This window comes from Notechis scutatus, chromosome 7, assembly GCF_049901735.1.
Source record: "Notechis scutatus isolate UNSWTSFEM ecotype Mainland chromosome 7, rNotScu1.2, whole genome shotgun sequence".
NCBI classification, from domain to species: Eukaryota; Metazoa; Chordata; class Lepidosauria; order Squamata; family Elapidae; genus Notechis; species Notechis scutatus.
This window is the reverse complement of record NC_142015.1, coordinates 26,775,634-26,791,279: the sequence shown is the minus strand read 5'-3', so window position 1 is coordinate 26,791,279 and position 15,646 is coordinate 26,775,634. Positions and strand designations below refer to the sequence as shown.

Genomic DNA, 15,646 nt, shown 5'->3' with positions numbered 1-15,646 from the left:
AAAACTGACATGCGGGGGGGAGAACTCGGTCACCTCTGCGGACACTGGCCGGAGAAGAGTCTTGTGTCAAGTGGCTGGGGGTTTCTTCAAGGGTTCATAAGCGGGAGACTGAAGTCAAAAGGTTGACCCTCACCGGAGGTGGTTTTCTGCCGGTTCGGACCGGAGTAATTTGGAGAACCAGCAAAAGAACCACCTCTGACTGGCCCCGCCAACCCCATCTCTCTTCTCTGCCTCCCATTGAGTCCCAGCTGATCGGCTGGGCCTCCTTTGGTTGCCCTGCACAGGAGAACGGAGCTGGAAAGCAGGTTAGTGGGGTGGGGAGGGAAGGGGGATTTTGCAGTGACCTTCCTCTGCCATGCCCACCAAGCCACACCACACCCACCAAGGCATGCCCACAGAACCGGTAGTAAAAAAATTGAATCCCACCACTGACCCTCATCCTTTTGGTGAGTGAACACGTCCAGGCACCCGAGCACAATTGGTGTGGAAGCTGTCGGAGGTCGTGCTGAGCTGGCAGCGAGAATGAAGAGGCAGGCTTCCTTCTGTGACCTGTCTTCACAAGTGAGAGACGCACACTTGTGAAGACAGGTCCAGAGGGACACAATCCGTGTCTTTTCCCAGCTGTGGAAATGTTCCCAACGGAGCTGGTGTTTCTTTCCTGCTTCCAAGGGAAAAGCCTCTTCTGAAGCTGCCCCTAGTGCTCAGGAAGACCCAGTAAATGTCCTGGGTTGCCCCAAACCATGGGAGACCGAGATGGGCCACTCCTCCCCGTCCAGCCTAGAAAGATAATTTTCAGAATATTTGGGAGTTCAGGGTTTGAGAGCCATGAGAAGAAAGTCCTGATTCTTTTGGAGTTCAGAAGTTTTTCCACCAGTGGTTATTGTTATGGTGTTTGTTTGTTTTTTAAAAAATACATTTTCAAAATAATCTCTGGTTTGCCTGTGGATATGTGGGAAGCCCATTAGCGAAAGCATCTCTTCTCAATTTCAGATGGTGAAATTACACATCTACCCTATGAATATCCTCGCATGTCTTATTTTCTGTCTCTCTCTTTAATTTACCTACTGTTTCATTTTATATTATTCTATTCTAATTTGCTCCCTAACTAGTATAATAATCAGGTTTCATTAGAGAGAGGGGGGAATGTTTAGTTAATAAGTTCCTTTGATTGTTGCCTTTGATAGAATTCAATATATTAAAAGTCACAACCTTCGCTATTATAGTTTTCTGGCAAGGAAGTTGCCTGGTGAAAACTTGCTTGTGTTCTCTGCTGTAAAATAAGTAGTAGGCAGATAGATAGATAGATAGATAGATAGATAGATAGATAGATAGATAGATAGATAGATAGATAGATAGATAGATATGGATGGACAGATGGACACGGAGACAGACAACTAAAGAGATGAAAACTCCGAAAGCTGAATGTCCTCTTCAATCAAGTTTGCATAATTTCATTTCTCCCAAGAGGGAAACCGGCCATGGTCTCTGCATGATGGGTGGAGACCAACTCTGGAGAGAAGAGGTTCTTGAATGACAGAAAATCTCTGCACAGATTTGTGAAAACCTGCCTGATCCCTGCATAATTCTTATCCTTTCCCCCAAATCGTCCAAATTAGAAGAAATTATGATAGATAGGTCATGATTGCAAGCTAATTTGCAAAGCCTTCCTGATTGGCTTTGCTCTTCAACCCAGGTAGGAATTCGTGACCGAGGGACAGGTTGGCCTCTGTCTCCCTTTCCCTGGCCATGGCCAGGGTTGGGATTCTACCGGTTCGCACCTATTCACTAGAACCGGTTGTTAATATTCTAAGCAGTTTGGAGAACTGGTTGTTAGAAGAAATTACTGGCCTAATCCTGTAAGGAAGGCAGGAAGGAAACATTCTGGTGTTGCTTACAGAAACTGCCTCTCCGTCAACCCTTATTACATTCTTGGCAGGACTAGACTTCCTATCTCAGGAACTTCTCTGGAGTTTTTTTCCCCTCCTTTGCTGGTACTTTGCTTGTGTGGAGGGACCATTCAAAGTTACAATGGCACTGAAAAAAGTGACTTATGACCCTTTTTCACACTTACGACTGTTGCAGCATCCCCACAGTCATGAGAGGCCAGGCGAGGAGATGCATGCCTCGATGTGAGTGATATTGAGTTGGCCACACCCAGTCAATAGCATGACCACCAAGCCATGTCCACCCAGTCACATGACCACCAACCCACGCCCACCAACTAAGCCACGCCCACAGAACCGGTTGTTAAAAAATTTGAATCCCACCCCTGCATGTGGCCCATGTCCCAGACACAGGGAGTGGAGTGAGACAGGGGTGTTTGGGGGGGGGGGGTGCAGACCTTCTGCCCACCCGGCATTTCTCCTGGAGGTGACCTTCCCTTCTCCTCTTCATCCAGGCTCGGACATGGCCGTCTTCTGCCTGCTCTGCGGGAAGCGCTTCCAAACGCAGACAGCCCTGCAGCAGCACATGGAAGTGCACGCTGGCGTGAGAAGCTACATCTGCAGCGAGTGCAACCGCACATTCCCCAGCCACACGGCCCTCAAAAGGCACCTACGCTCGCATACAGGTAAGCAGGGTGGGCCCCCTGGGAAACGTCCCTGGACAACAACGGGCAGGGAACTCGCAGGGCCGCAGAGGGTGAGGGTGAATTATCTTATGAGCAGCACATGGCGCTCCACCCAGGGTTCTCCTTCAAATATCCCTTGATGCCCAGGGGATTCTGGGGGTTGCAGTCCGCCTATCTTCAAGTTGCCACGGTTGGGAAACATGGGTTTGGCCAGCTGTCGCTTCCCACCAAAGGGGAGGGCCTATGTGCTCGCTTGGACGTGGGGCAGGCTGCTAATTGGACCCACTGGGCTTCGTCGTCCCTGCTGCAAATAACACAGAAAGAGCAAGCCCGACCTTTAAGACGTTCACCTGCTGTTGATGGGTGCTTCATTTGAGTTGCCAATTTGTCCTTAGAAGACACTGTCCTAAAATATCACAGGATGCTGTGAGTTTTTTTTTTTTTTTTAAAGTGATTTCAAGGAGTGGAATCTATTTGTTTATTCTCTGGTCCAGCTTCTTGGACAAGGATCTGATCCGATTTGATCATTTTGAATTGTGTCTCTGCATTGTGTGAGGGCACCATCCAGGGCATGCCGCAGCTGCTGCAGCACCAGTGGGCACTGCCCGGCTGAGCCTAATCATAACAGATGCACCAGCCAGTTTTAGCACAAATCACATTTGTGTGTGTGTTTGTGTGTGTGTGTGAGAGAGAGAGAGAGGGGGGAAGGGAAGGGAAGGGAAGGAAGGAGAAAAAAGAAAAAGAAAGAAAGAAAAAAGGGAAGGAAGGAAGGAAAAATTGAAAGAAAAGAAACAAGAAAAGAAAGGAAGGAAGGAAGGAGAAAAAGAGAAAAAAGAAAAAGGGAAGGAAGGAGAATAAAGGAAAGGAAGAAAGAAACAAGAAAAAGGGAAAAGAAAGAAAGAAATAAAAGAAATGAAGGAAGGAGAAAAGAAAGAAAAAGAAAGGAAAGAAAGAAAGAAAGAAAGAAAGAAAGAGAGAGAGAGAGAGAAGAAAAAGAAAGAAAGAAAGAAAGAAAGAAAGAAAAGGAAAAAAGGGGAAAAGAAAGGAAAGAAAGAGAAAGAAAGAAAGAAAGAAAGAAAGAAGAAAGAAAGAAAGAAAGAAAGAAAGAAAGAAAGAAAGAAAGAAAGAAAGAAAGAAAGAAAGAAAGAAAGAAAGAAAGGAAAGAAAGGAGAAAAAAAAAAAAAAAGAAAGAGAAAGGAAAGAAAGAAAGGAAGGAAGGAAGAAAGAAAGAAAGAAAGAAAAAGAAAAGAAGGGAAAGAGAGAAAAAGAGAGTGAGCGTGTGAAGGGTATGATGTCCTGGACCGCTGTCCACTATCTCCCAAAAGCAGCCTTGGGGCTCTCTCTACCTGTGGGACAGCAGCCCCCTTTGCCTCCTGCAAGGTGCCTCCTGCGTGCCAACTCCTCCTCCGTCTGCCCCAGCCCCCTTTGCTTCCGGAGTGGCATCATTCGCATCAGCAGCAGCTGCCCCTTGGGGCACAGGCCAGGCAGCCTCTGGCACTGACAGATCCCTGATTCACGTGGCTGGTTGGGTAATCAAACAAGGTGGCTGCCGTACGGCTCCCGCTTTGGGGGTTGGCCGTCTCCCTGGCTAACCAGTCCGCCAGGTAACAAGAGATGGGGGGGAGGGCAGGAGGGGAGGGGGGCAGAGACAGGGTCCCAGGTGCAGCCAGCCAGCCAGAGGGGGCTGTAATTAGTCCCGCTTGTCCTGGACTTAATGTCAACCTCATTATAAGCGGCCTTGCAAAGTGAATCAACGAGCCATAAATTGGATTTCTTTTTTTTTTCCCCCCGAAAAAGAAAACAGAAAACAATCGGGGGTTTTGTGTACAGTAGACAAAAGCTCCAGCCCCGGTTTCCGGCTCCTGAGAAGCTTGTTACTGGTTAGACCAGGAGAGGCCAGGTTTAAACCCCTTAAGAAGTGGGACTGGCCAGCTTCCTTGGAGTTTCCAAAGGAGATATCAAGGCCCCTGGTGCAGCTGAGGGAGCCCATTCGAAAGCAGCCCAAGCTGGGAATGGAAACGGCCTCTGAGCCCCCTGAGAAGCTTTGCACCCAAGGCCAGCGGTTGGGAGAGGAGGGAGGCTCCTGCAGCAGCTGAGCCCCATCAATGCTCAGAGGTGGCTTCCTCTGAAACATAAATTGGACAGATCCGTTGTCACTCCCGACAGAGATGCGCAGAGGAGGCTGTGGCTGCGTGGGGAGCTTGCATCTGTGTGGCTGTGTGTGTGTGTGTGCCTTTCTTTGCCTCTTCTCTCCAGGAATAAGGAGTTTAAGATGACCAACAGCCTTGAAACTAGGGAAGGGCGGCAGCAGCAGCAGCAGAGGCAGGAGTGACCTTAGAAAGTGGTTTTAAAATGCCAAGTGTGATGGCCGCGTGACGGGTATCACACAGGGCATCGTGTCGTGTGTAGTGTGTAGAGTAAAACCTGGGTGGAAGTTTCCATCCCACAGTTGCATCCTCCATCTTGACTTTCCCGACCTCACCCTGTAGAAGCAGAATTCCAGAGTCTTTACAGCCACATGGAATCAGGTGTGCCTCCACCTGGAAAGTGAGTCGAAGCCATTCCCATTTTACAAGGGGGAAAACCGAGGCTGAGGAGTCCAAGGAAGCATCTCTAGCTATCGGGGAACCATCATTTGGTTTCATTTCCAACCCAATAAATTCTGTTGCCTTTCCTTGCTCAGCTCCGGAACCTACTTCTTCTCCTCTTCTGCAAACTAGGTTTGCTTTGGTATCCAAAATAGAGAAACAGGGCCGCTTTTTCAAAAGCGAGGAGTGGGAGTGGGAGGAGAGTAGAAGGAAGGAGGAGGAGGAGGAGGAGAAGAGGAGGAGAAGGAAGAAAGGAGGACAAGAGGAGAAGGAGGAGGAGAGGAGGAGGAAAAGGAGAAGAGAAGGAGGTGGAGGAGGAGATGAGGGGAAGAGGAGGAGCAGGAAGAGGGGACGAGGAGGAGGAGAGGAGGAGGAGGAGGAGGAGGAGGAAGAAGAAGAAGAAGAAGAAGAAGAAGAAGAAGAAGAAGAAGAAGAAGAAGAAGAAGAAGAAGAAGAAGAAGAAGAAGAAGAAGAAGAAGAAGAAGAAGAAGAAGAAGAAGAAGAAGAAGAAGAAGAAACAACAACGGATGCGTAGAGGGTCCTAATTTAGGAGAATTTGTGCCTAAAGACCTGTGTGCGTGTGTATGTTGTGTGGGGTGTAGTTGTGAAGCAGCTGGAGGGAGGGAGGGCAAAAAGGGAGCCGAATTTCCTGGGCCCGAGGAAGTGGAGGCAGCCGCCTACGAGTCTATAACAAGGCGGAGAATTTATGCTCAGGCACGAGTTGGGTTTGACATGGGGATAATGAAAAAGCGTAGGTCATTGTGGATGACTTAAGCTTTCAGCAGCGGAGGAAAATGTATGAAATGGGAGCAGCATTACACGCTTGGCGGCTCTGCACATCTGCAGCGGGACAAGTGAAATACAGTGGGGCCATTCTTTACCATAAACTTCGGATTTGCCGAGCCTGGAGAAGGTTGTAATTACACTGACAAGACAAATCAGCAATATTTAAATATTCATGAACAAAGTCTGGGGTGATCAATCTATCTTTATTGTCCTTCCATTCAGTTTCTGTAATAAATATTTGTTAAAAGAGAAGGGCGAAGGAGCTGAAGCTGCCCACTTCCTCCTTCGCCTGCCCCCATCCCACTCCTGGAAGAAGGAACCCTGAGATTGGTGGTCACAGTCTGGATCTTCTCAGCAATCCCTTGAGACCTTCGCCTGGGCAACTGCCTGGATGGAGAGCAGCAGAAGACACCAGAAGGACCAACATCCCTGGGTGGGAAAAACTTTCCCTATTCCACAACCTGTTGATTGGCTACTCCAGAAATGAGGTTCTTCTATGTCCGGAAGAAGACAAGTCATCCTTCAAGGTGGCCAGGAATCTTTATTTCCTCCCTCTCGTGTCTCCATCCCTACAATCGTTTGGCCACCACCTTATACTCCAAGGCCTCCTGGAACACATCTCCACCCCGCTTGGAGATCCTCTGAGCTCACGATCAGCTTCTGACCCCAGTAAGCCACCTTGGCTTCTGGATCTTCAGGGTGGACCTAATTTTTCACCTCCTTTTTAATGACGTTTTTATAAATGCTGAGGTGTATTATTTTGACCACAGGGATGTTTTTACAACATGAATTGAAAATGATTGGCATTCTACCACTTAGATAACTTAGATTGTTGCAGGTAAAGAAGAAGTGGGGGGGGAAAGTACGGCCATCCCTGTTAGTTACAATTTGGGACGTCAATATGGCAAGCATAAAATAGTTTGTCTGTTCTATCCCAAGTTGAGTATCATAACGTTGAATAAAGAACCACTGCAAATGGCTTCCAAGTATTTGTTGCACAAGAAAGGTTTCAATTTTAAGCTGATTACTTAGTATTAAAAGTCCGAGGGACCCTTGGTGCTCTCTGAGCTTGGTTGTTTCCTCGCAGACATTTCATTAGCCAAACTAGATAACATCATCAGTGCTAGAAGGAAGTGTGGGGTTTGTGGAGAGGAGGAGCGGGAGAAAGACGGGGAAGAGGAAGAGGAGGAGGAGGAGGACTAAGGGACCCTTGGTGCTCTCTGAGCTTGGTTGTTTCCTCGCAGACATTTCATTAGCCAAACTAGGTCACATCATCAGTAATGTAGTGACTAGCTCTGATGATGTTACCTAGCTGGGTCATGAAATGAGCTACAAGTGACCCCTGGGCCCTGGTGGACTTGGTCCCTTGGCCACAGATGGGCCTCCCTCTGACCCCCCACCCCCATCTTGGCTGCAGGTGACCATCCGTACGAGTGCGAATTCTGCGGGAGCTGCTTCCGGGACGAGAGCACTCTGAAAGGACACAAGCGCATCCACACCGGGGAGAAGCCCTACGAATGCAACGGCTGCGGGAAGAAGTTCAGCCTGAAGCATCAGCTGGAGACCCATTACAGGGTCCACACGGGTAAGGGGACCTCCAGCCCTGCCCTCCCCACCACCGCTCCCCTCCACCCCCCACCCCCGGGCGGCTTGTGCATGGCGGCGTTGGGCGCTAGCAGCCGGCAGCTTCTGTAAACAGCAGGTCGATATTCAGGTGGCTTTTTCTGTTCATTACTTCATTATCTGCTCTGCCTGGGCACGGAAGGGCTATCGATACTGAGGAGAAGGCCAGGCCCTTAATTATTGCGCTGAAGGAAGCCCCCTCGGCTCTCGGGCCAGCTGCAGCCTTTCGGTATCTGGAGACCCCCCAGCCCAGCTGGCTCCGGCCTGGGAAGGCAAGGAGTAGCCCCCGATTAGTCCACGTAAGGCCCAAGACCAGGTGGCCATTCTCACTCTGACTCCCACATCCCTGGCTCGGGGGGGGGTGTGTGTCCAGGAAAAGGGTTCCCTCTGCACTGTGGAAATAACTTGAAACACCCCGCCCCCACCCATGATTCCCCTCCCTCCTCCACCTCTTTCTCTTTCTTGTTTATCCTTCCCTTTCTCCTCCTTCCCCACCTCCTCCTCTTTCCTCTCTTATTTCTCCTTCCCCTTCTCCTCCTTCTTCTCCTCTTTCCTCTCTCCTTTCTTCTTTCCCTTCCCCTTCTTCTCTTTCTCCTCCTTCTTTTCCTTCTCCTCCTCTTCCTCTTTCCCCTCTCCTTCCTCTCCCCCCCTTTCTCCTTTCCTCCCTCCTCCTCCTCCTTCTCCTCTTTCCTCTCTCCTTTCTTCTTTCCCTTCCCCTTCTTTTCCTTCTCCTCCTCTTCCTCTTCCTCCTTCTCCTTCCTCTCCCCCTTTTCTCCTGTCCCCCCCTCCTCCGCCTCCCCCTCCACAGGCGAGAAGCCGTTTGAGTGCAAACTCTGCCACCAGCGGTCCCGAGATTACTCCGCCATGATTAAGCACCTCAGGACCCACAACGGAGCCTCCCCTTACCAGTGCACCATCTGCCTGGAGTACTGCCCCAGCCTTTCCGCCATGCAGAAGCACATGAAGAGCCACAAGCCAGAGGAGATCCCGGCCGACTGGAGGATAGAGAAGACCTATCTCTACCTGTGCTACGTCTGACGGGGGGAGGAGGAGGAGGAGGAGGAGGAGAGAAGCTGGAAAGGACTGGACAGAACCAAACCCCCCCGCCCCCCATGGCTCCCTTCCCTTTTCCTTTTTTTCACCCCCTCCCCGTTTCCTTTCTCATTTTGCTTTCTCAGCTTCATTGTCCTTAAGGCTGCAAGGAGCGGGTGGGTCAGGGAGATACAAGGGAGAGGGAGGAGACCCCGTTGGGGGCCCTCAAAGAATCCCCCCCAAGGGAGCATCCCCCCCCCTCAACCCATCTCCAGCCCTGGCCGGCTGTGAAGTTGTCTCACGTGGTGGCCGTGTCCCCGGGGGGGGGGGTGCCTCGTGGCTCCAGGGGCTCCTGGGGGGGGGGGCGGCTAATTTCTCTCTGTCGGGGTGTCAGCTGAGATCCAGTCAAGCCCCTGAGCTGCTGCCTTGGTTTCCCAAGAACCCTGGGAATTGTAGCGCCACGAGGAGGCTCCACTGGGTTCCCTTTATTTGGCTCCAATGCTCCATCCCTGACACACCCGGGGCCCTCCTGGAAGTCACATCCACAGCAGGATGCAGTTTTCCGCACACGCATCCAGCCAATTCCCCAAATCTACACACACACCTACACACACACGCAGAGAGAGAGAGACACCATCCTCCCTGGTCCCTTTGAGAGGTGGCCTAGCTGCCAAATCCAAGGACCTGCCTGGGAGAGATGGAGAACAGGGTCTGTGGCGCCACAGCTGTGGGGGAGGGACCCGCAGCCTTGGGACACCCCAGGTCCCTCCTGGCAGCTGCTTGAGAAGAGCGAGGAAGAGCAGGGGGTGTCCTGGGGGGAGGGGTGTCTGCTACGGGAGAGCATCAGAGCCCGCAGCGCCAACCCTTTTCTCATCGATTCAACCGGTGGTGGCTGAAACGTTGGGGGTTTGCTGCCTCGAAGAAGGAGACACCCGCCCCTAAATGTGCTCAGAATTGACCTCCAGTTATTCCCTGGGAGCTGCACCCCTTTCTTCTGACCAAAGACCATTCTATGCATTTATTTTTTTATTTATTTATTTCCGAAGCGAGAAGGGAGAGAGGGAGGAGGAGAAGGAGGAGGAGAGAGGCAGCATCAGTTTGCACATTGGCCAGCTTGGACAGTCGGCCGTGTCCGAGCAGAGGAGAAATCCAAATGACAAGGCTTAGGGGAAACCCAGCAGCTGCTAGAGAGGCCCCCCGATCCTACCCTCGGAGGCTTTGGGGAGCTCTGCGGAGCCCCTGTTCTCCAGCCCTTCCCCATTGACTTCCATGGGGGTGAAGGAGCCGTGCTTTCTCCTGGCCAACAGCCTCAGTCCCACTCCTTCCTCTGGTCATCACCACAAGACAAAATCCATGGAAGTCTCAGCTCCATTCACATGAAGCTGGAGAGAACCTGGCCATCAGGGGATGGAAACCAACCCAGACACAACTTCCATTATTCATGGGGATGGGCTGTCTGAAGACTCTGACCACCTGGAGATGATCCTGGTCCCTGGGTTTGAGGTGTGCAGTGTGGAGAACTCCTTGCAATCTTGACTTCTGCGCATGGAGCAGCCTTCTTGGTCCATGGAGCTGTCCAAGGTTCAACTTGGATCTTCCTTCTGCCCAGGACTGATGTCCTGATCTCTGCCTAGCAAATGTGGGGATGGGTGGGATAAAGAGGCAGGAGAGGTTCAGCCTTGTGCCTTTTCTGCACATTGTGCATCATTGGCGGCCAGGTAAATTGGCTGGGCAGGTCTGACCCAAAGTTGGGAGTCCCCTTGAAGCGCCACTTCCTCTTCTCAGAAGGCTGGAAGACCAAATCCCAGAGATGTAGGAGCTAATGCTGTCTCTGAACAGGTGTGTCTCCTGGCAGCCACCTGGGCTTATTGGAGAGGCTAGAGAGCCATTTGTCCTGAGTGTCCACCTTACGACCATCACCAAGAAGAATGTGTCCACCTTGTAACCATCTTTCATGTCCCCAATATTTTCTTCTAGGGAGGATCTTCTGCTTCTGCTTTGCACATAGCAACATTGCCAAGTGGAAGAACAGTTCTTATGTAGGCCTATCTCTTGGTTGTGGGGTCCCCTCCAGGACTCTCATCCAGCTCACCCTTCTTTCTGCTCCAGGGAAGTTGGGCAACCTGGGACTTCTCCCCTTCCCCTCCAAAACCTTAGGTTAGGGGCAGCTCCCAGAATGTTTCCCAAAATAGCCCCCAAATTGCAATGTGGTGGAAGGAAGGAAGGAAGGAAGGAAGGAAGGAAGGAAGGAAGGAAGGAAGGAAGGAAGGAAGGAAGGAAGGAAGGAAGGAAGGAAGGAAGGAAGGAAGGAAGGAAGGAAGGAAGGAATACAGGTCTGGAAGAATGACTGTTGAGTGGACTTCATTGATTTAAGTGCAATCAAAATTCAATCCAGTTGAGATTTTCACTTCTCCCCCTCCCTCGATGTCCTTCTCCTGGGATGCCACTTTTGGAGGGCCACCTTAGCTTGGAAAGGCGTTGTGCCTCCGCCCGCTTGAAGAACTGGCAAGTGGCTTGAGGCTTCCTTGCTTCTCCATCTAGACCCTTGGTGCCTTCAGCCACAGGGAGGGGTTCTTTCTCTTCTCTCTTGCCCCCCTCCCCTCCTGCCCCATTGAACACCATCCCATCAAGACTTCTCTGGAGGCTCTTCCTGCCTGGACTTCTGTCGCCATCGCAACTGAGAGGGGAATGCAGCTGCCTTCCGTCTTCGTTGTGTCTTTGCTTTCATTTTGATGATTTTTGCCCCCCTCATTTTCGCACATTGTACTTGAAATGACCTCGGTTTCTTGTGACCTCATGAGCTTCTTTGAGTTGGCTTTCTGGGGGAGGGGAGGTGGGATGAGTTGGGAGTTCATCGCTGAAAAGGCTGCCAGGCAGGGCTGGAAAGGAGAGTTTGCACCCGTGTCCAAACACAGCCGCCAAAACCCCATGGACGTTGCTCTCCATGCCGGCCTCCTTGTTTCGTATTGATTGTGCATTATTGTTATTGTTGTTACTACCAAAATTGGTGTTTGTTTTGACGATCCAGCCTGACCTGGTTCAGAGATGATCTTGAAAAGCTACCTCTTTTTAAGTTGTTGTTATTGTTAAGTTTCTTGTTCCTATTATTATTATTATTATTATTTGTAATTTGGCAGTTACAGAAGCACAGTTTTTGCAATATTTGTGGGGCAGGTGGCTTTGTAAATTTCACTTCAGTTCTCATCTCATGCTTTATATTTGCAAATTGGACATTTTATTTTGTCATTTAGCTGCTTTTATACATGGGGGGAAATGTTTAGCAAAGGAAGTGCAGATCCATGTGGCTCAACCTTGACCATTTTAAGTGTGTGGACTCCCAACTCCCAGAGTTCCCCATACTAGCTGGGGAATTCTGGGAACTGAAGTCCATACAGTTTAAAGTGGTCATGATTGAGACTCGCTGGTGTAGATGGAAGAATTTTAAGCGATCTATCTCTGTCCTGTTGCTCCACACACTTTCCCTCCTGAAATCTGACCCTGATCCTTCCTCCATGGTGGAAAATACTGAAGGCCTTAAAAACGGGGTGAGGGGAGAGAGAAAGAGTGATAAAAGAGACTCTATGTCAGAGGTCTCCAAACCTGGAAACTTTTAAGACTTGTGGACTTCAACTTGAAGTCAACTTGAGTTGAAGTCCACAAGTCTTAAAGTCGCTAAGTTTGGGGACTCCTGCTCTATGTCCTTGTAAGTCCAGAGAGTGGAAAATTTAGTGAAACCTTTAGCAATTTGATAAAGAGAAAAGAAAAGAAAAGAAAAATAAACCAGTTAAACTTGAATATGTGAACAGTTAACTAGAGTTTTGTTTATAATGTGAAAAAGAGAGAGAGAAATGACAACATTCAAAGCAGATCTTTTCATGAACAATATGCAGTAAATGTACCAAGTTGCAACCGGCCCTTCTGACGTGGCCCCAACCTTGTTGGGTGTTGTCTTTTTAAAACGGGGAGCGGGGAGGCGTTTGAGGAGCCTTCCTCTCTTCCCCGCCCCTCCCCAAAGCTAAAAGTGTTGGACTGATAAATTATTTCAGAAGTGTAATATTTTTGTAACCTTTGTTAGTCTCTGTGTCAAGCAGGATGTCGTCCCCCTCCTTCCCTTTGTAAATGTGAACAGGGACACGTTTGCGCCTGGGGTATGCGTTGGAAACCTAGTATTAAATAATAAATTCATGCAGTATTGTTGTAAAGAGTTTGCCAGATCAGATGGTGATCCACTCGGGGTGGGGAAAGCACACTTGGGATCCAGGGTTTCTCGGTGGGACCCTTGGAGAGGACGGGTTGGGGGGGAAGGATACTCCACTGGTTTTGGGGGGCAGAGGGTGGCCGGCCTCTTGGCACTTGCCTTCCTGCCTCCCTCCCTCCCTCCTTGGCTTCATCCAAGCTGGCTTGGCCAGTGACAGGGTTGGTGCCACAAGAGGGGGAGTCACAAACCAGGTGGGATTTGGGGGGGCTTCAGAGGGCTAGAGCCCCAGGGGTGGTCTGGGAATCCCCTCCTCTCTTCCTTTGGCCCCTTAACCGGCTGCCATTCTGGCACCCCAATCTGACCGCCTTACAGCATGCGGCCATTCCCTCCCGCCGACCCCTTCCTTTGTGGGTTTGATCTGGCTTCCCTTTGCAAGTATATATTCCTGGCTGTCTGTGATTGTTGCTTTGGGATTACATTTCAGAAACTGAAAGCAGTACGGTTATTGTGTACAAACCCTTGCCGGTGTGTGTGTGTGTGTGTGTGTGTGTGTGTGTTCTGTGCGTGTCTGTCCGATGGAGAAATATAACTTTGTGGCTTCTTTGTGGTGGGAAACAAGACCGGGGCGGCTTTCATAGTACGATCCTCAACACAACTTTGGAAAAAAAAAAAAGGCTTTTTCTTTTTCTTTTTGTCAAGCTTTGTGCCTGAAAAGGAGTGTGTTTGTGTGTTTGTGTGTTGATTTCTGCACATTTTGGGGAGGAAAAAGAAAAAAGGAATAAAATGCTGCAGTGCTTTCTTAATTAATTATTTGGTACCTTGGGGGAGGTTGAGGGGGGGACTTGCTAGCTAAGGAATGTCATGGTATTATTGCCCCATCTTTATTCTTGGATGACAAAATTGTGGCGCCCCCCCACCCTTGCAATTCTCGGCTCACGGTTCCCTGGCACTGGTGGAAGGGGCTCCGTTGGTGCAAGACTGGGTGCCCGGGCCACGTTGCACTCCTGCCCCCCCCCTTCCACCCCCATAGGGCTGTGTTCTGCTTCACAGCAACACCGACTTGCACAACGCGGAGCCCATGCCAAAGCTGTCAAAAGCGGCAGAGAATTAGTATAAAGCCTAGTCAATGGGCAACTTCAACGCTTTAAGCGGGTCTCACTTCAATTCCAGATAATCCAATGGAATTCTTCTCCTTCACCCTGACCCCACCCTCCAGTCTCTCAAGGCTGCTCTCCCTTGATGGATGCCAGGGGTTTCTGGCAGAGAAGGCTGGGGGTTGGTTGGGGTGGGCAGAACCGGGCAGGGGGCAAAAGAGGTCCAGGGGCTGGATATCTGTGCAAGCTTTCACTCCCCACTTACCATGACCTCCCTCAGCCCAGGGCTGCCATTTTCTTGACACGCATCTCAGTATTTTGTTGGGCATCGTGTTTAGAAGAGTCATGGCTTTTGGGGGGGGGGGGGCTCAGAAGCCATGCCAAATCTCCAAGGGTGTTCATAGATTTCAGATATATCTGTCTCTAGCTCTATATATATTAGCACTGAAGACCAATTTTGTCCTTCTGGACCAAGCAAATTTAAAGCTTATTCTTCACTCGTTGTGTTTTCTCTCTTTATCTCTTCATGTTGTCACGGTTAAAAGTGCCAGTTTGATCGCTCCATGTTAAAAGAGAAATCCTGTTTTTTTAAAAAAAAATTGCTGTCCTGGCTCAGTCTACCTCAGCACCTCCTGCTAGCCTGACTTAAGAAGGTGCCAGTTATTTTGTTGTTGTTGTCGTTGTCGTTATTTAGTTGATTTTTCAAATACTGTGTTATGTATATATATTTTTTCCTGTACAAAGTGCTTTTCTGTTAGTTCCTTTGCAGTGCAGCTTGTGCGTCTTGTTATAAGCTTTCTCTAGAGTCTTAGACGCATTTAAAAATACACACACACACACACACACACACACACAATAAATCAGTTCTCCCTCCATCCCCATCCCCAAAGAAAGTTGTGATGTCCCTTTTCCAGTTGCCATTCTCTCCTCCTGCATCTATTCTGTGAGGCACAGGAGCATCCTCTGTAAACCTTCCGTGTTTTCTGGTGAGGGGGGAAAAACACGACAAAAGGAGTTTCTCCCCCCCCCCCTCAAAAAAAAATGATGTATTGCTGCAGGTTTTTTTTCTCTCCATTCGTCACTAAGTGAAGTTTGTGCCTTCTATAGCAAAGAGAATATTTTTTACATCCTACTAACAGTAGATTTTTTTGTAGTGGACATTTTTTGTATTTTTATTTATAAGTCTCATAAGGAAAATAGCAATGTTCAGTTGTATATCTTGAATCTGCAGTTAGGAAAAAAAAATACAATAAAGTTAATTCAGTCGTTGATGCTGGTGGCTGGTTGTTTTCTTTTATTCTTTGCACTTTCATCGCTGGGATAGAGGAGTAATCTGGCAGTCAATTTATGATGTCATTGAGCTGAATTTGTCTACTCCTCACCTCTCCTTGCCCCCCCCCCAAAAAAAACCCACCCGAGGATTGGCCGCTAGAGGAGAGAGAGAGGGAGAGATTGGCTTCAGGGGTGGGATTCTACCAGTTTGGACTGGTTCGGGCGAACTGTGTGTTAAATTTGCATCCGGTTCGCTGAATGGGTGTTTGAACCAACCGGCTGGCCCTCCCCACCCCTCCCCTCCCCTCCCCTCCCCTCCCAGGAATCTCCACGCGGCCCATTTTCGATGGAGGTGAGTGCAGGGTCCCCCTGGAGGCTCTGGGAGGGGGGCAAATGGGCCTTCCGGAAGTCCGGAAATGGGTCCCCTTCTGGCTTCCGGAGGGACTTCAGGGCCCGGGAGAGGCCATTTTTGCCCTCCCAGAGG

At 49.7% G+C, this 15,646-nt stretch overlaps 1 protein-coding gene across 3 annotated transcripts in view; it reads left to right on the top strand.

Moving 5' to 3' along the window:
• Positions 1-15,161, top strand: part of ZBTB16 (zinc finger and BTB domain containing 16) — a 133,159-nt gene extending 117,998 nt beyond the window's left edge. For all 3 annotated transcript variants that reach the window (XM_087969747.1, XM_087969746.1, XM_087969748.1), the window contains exons 5-7: positions 2,399-2,569; positions 7,361-7,528; positions 8,375-15,161. In XM_087969747.1, the coding sequence (XP_087825873.1) occupies positions 2,399-2,569; positions 7,361-7,528; positions 8,375-8,604 (569 nt within the window). In that variant the 3' untranslated portion in view covers positions 8,605-15,161. The remainder of the gene's footprint in view (positions 1-2,398; positions 2,570-7,360; positions 7,529-8,374) is intronic.
• Positions 15,162-15,646: the final 485 nt, after the last annotated feature.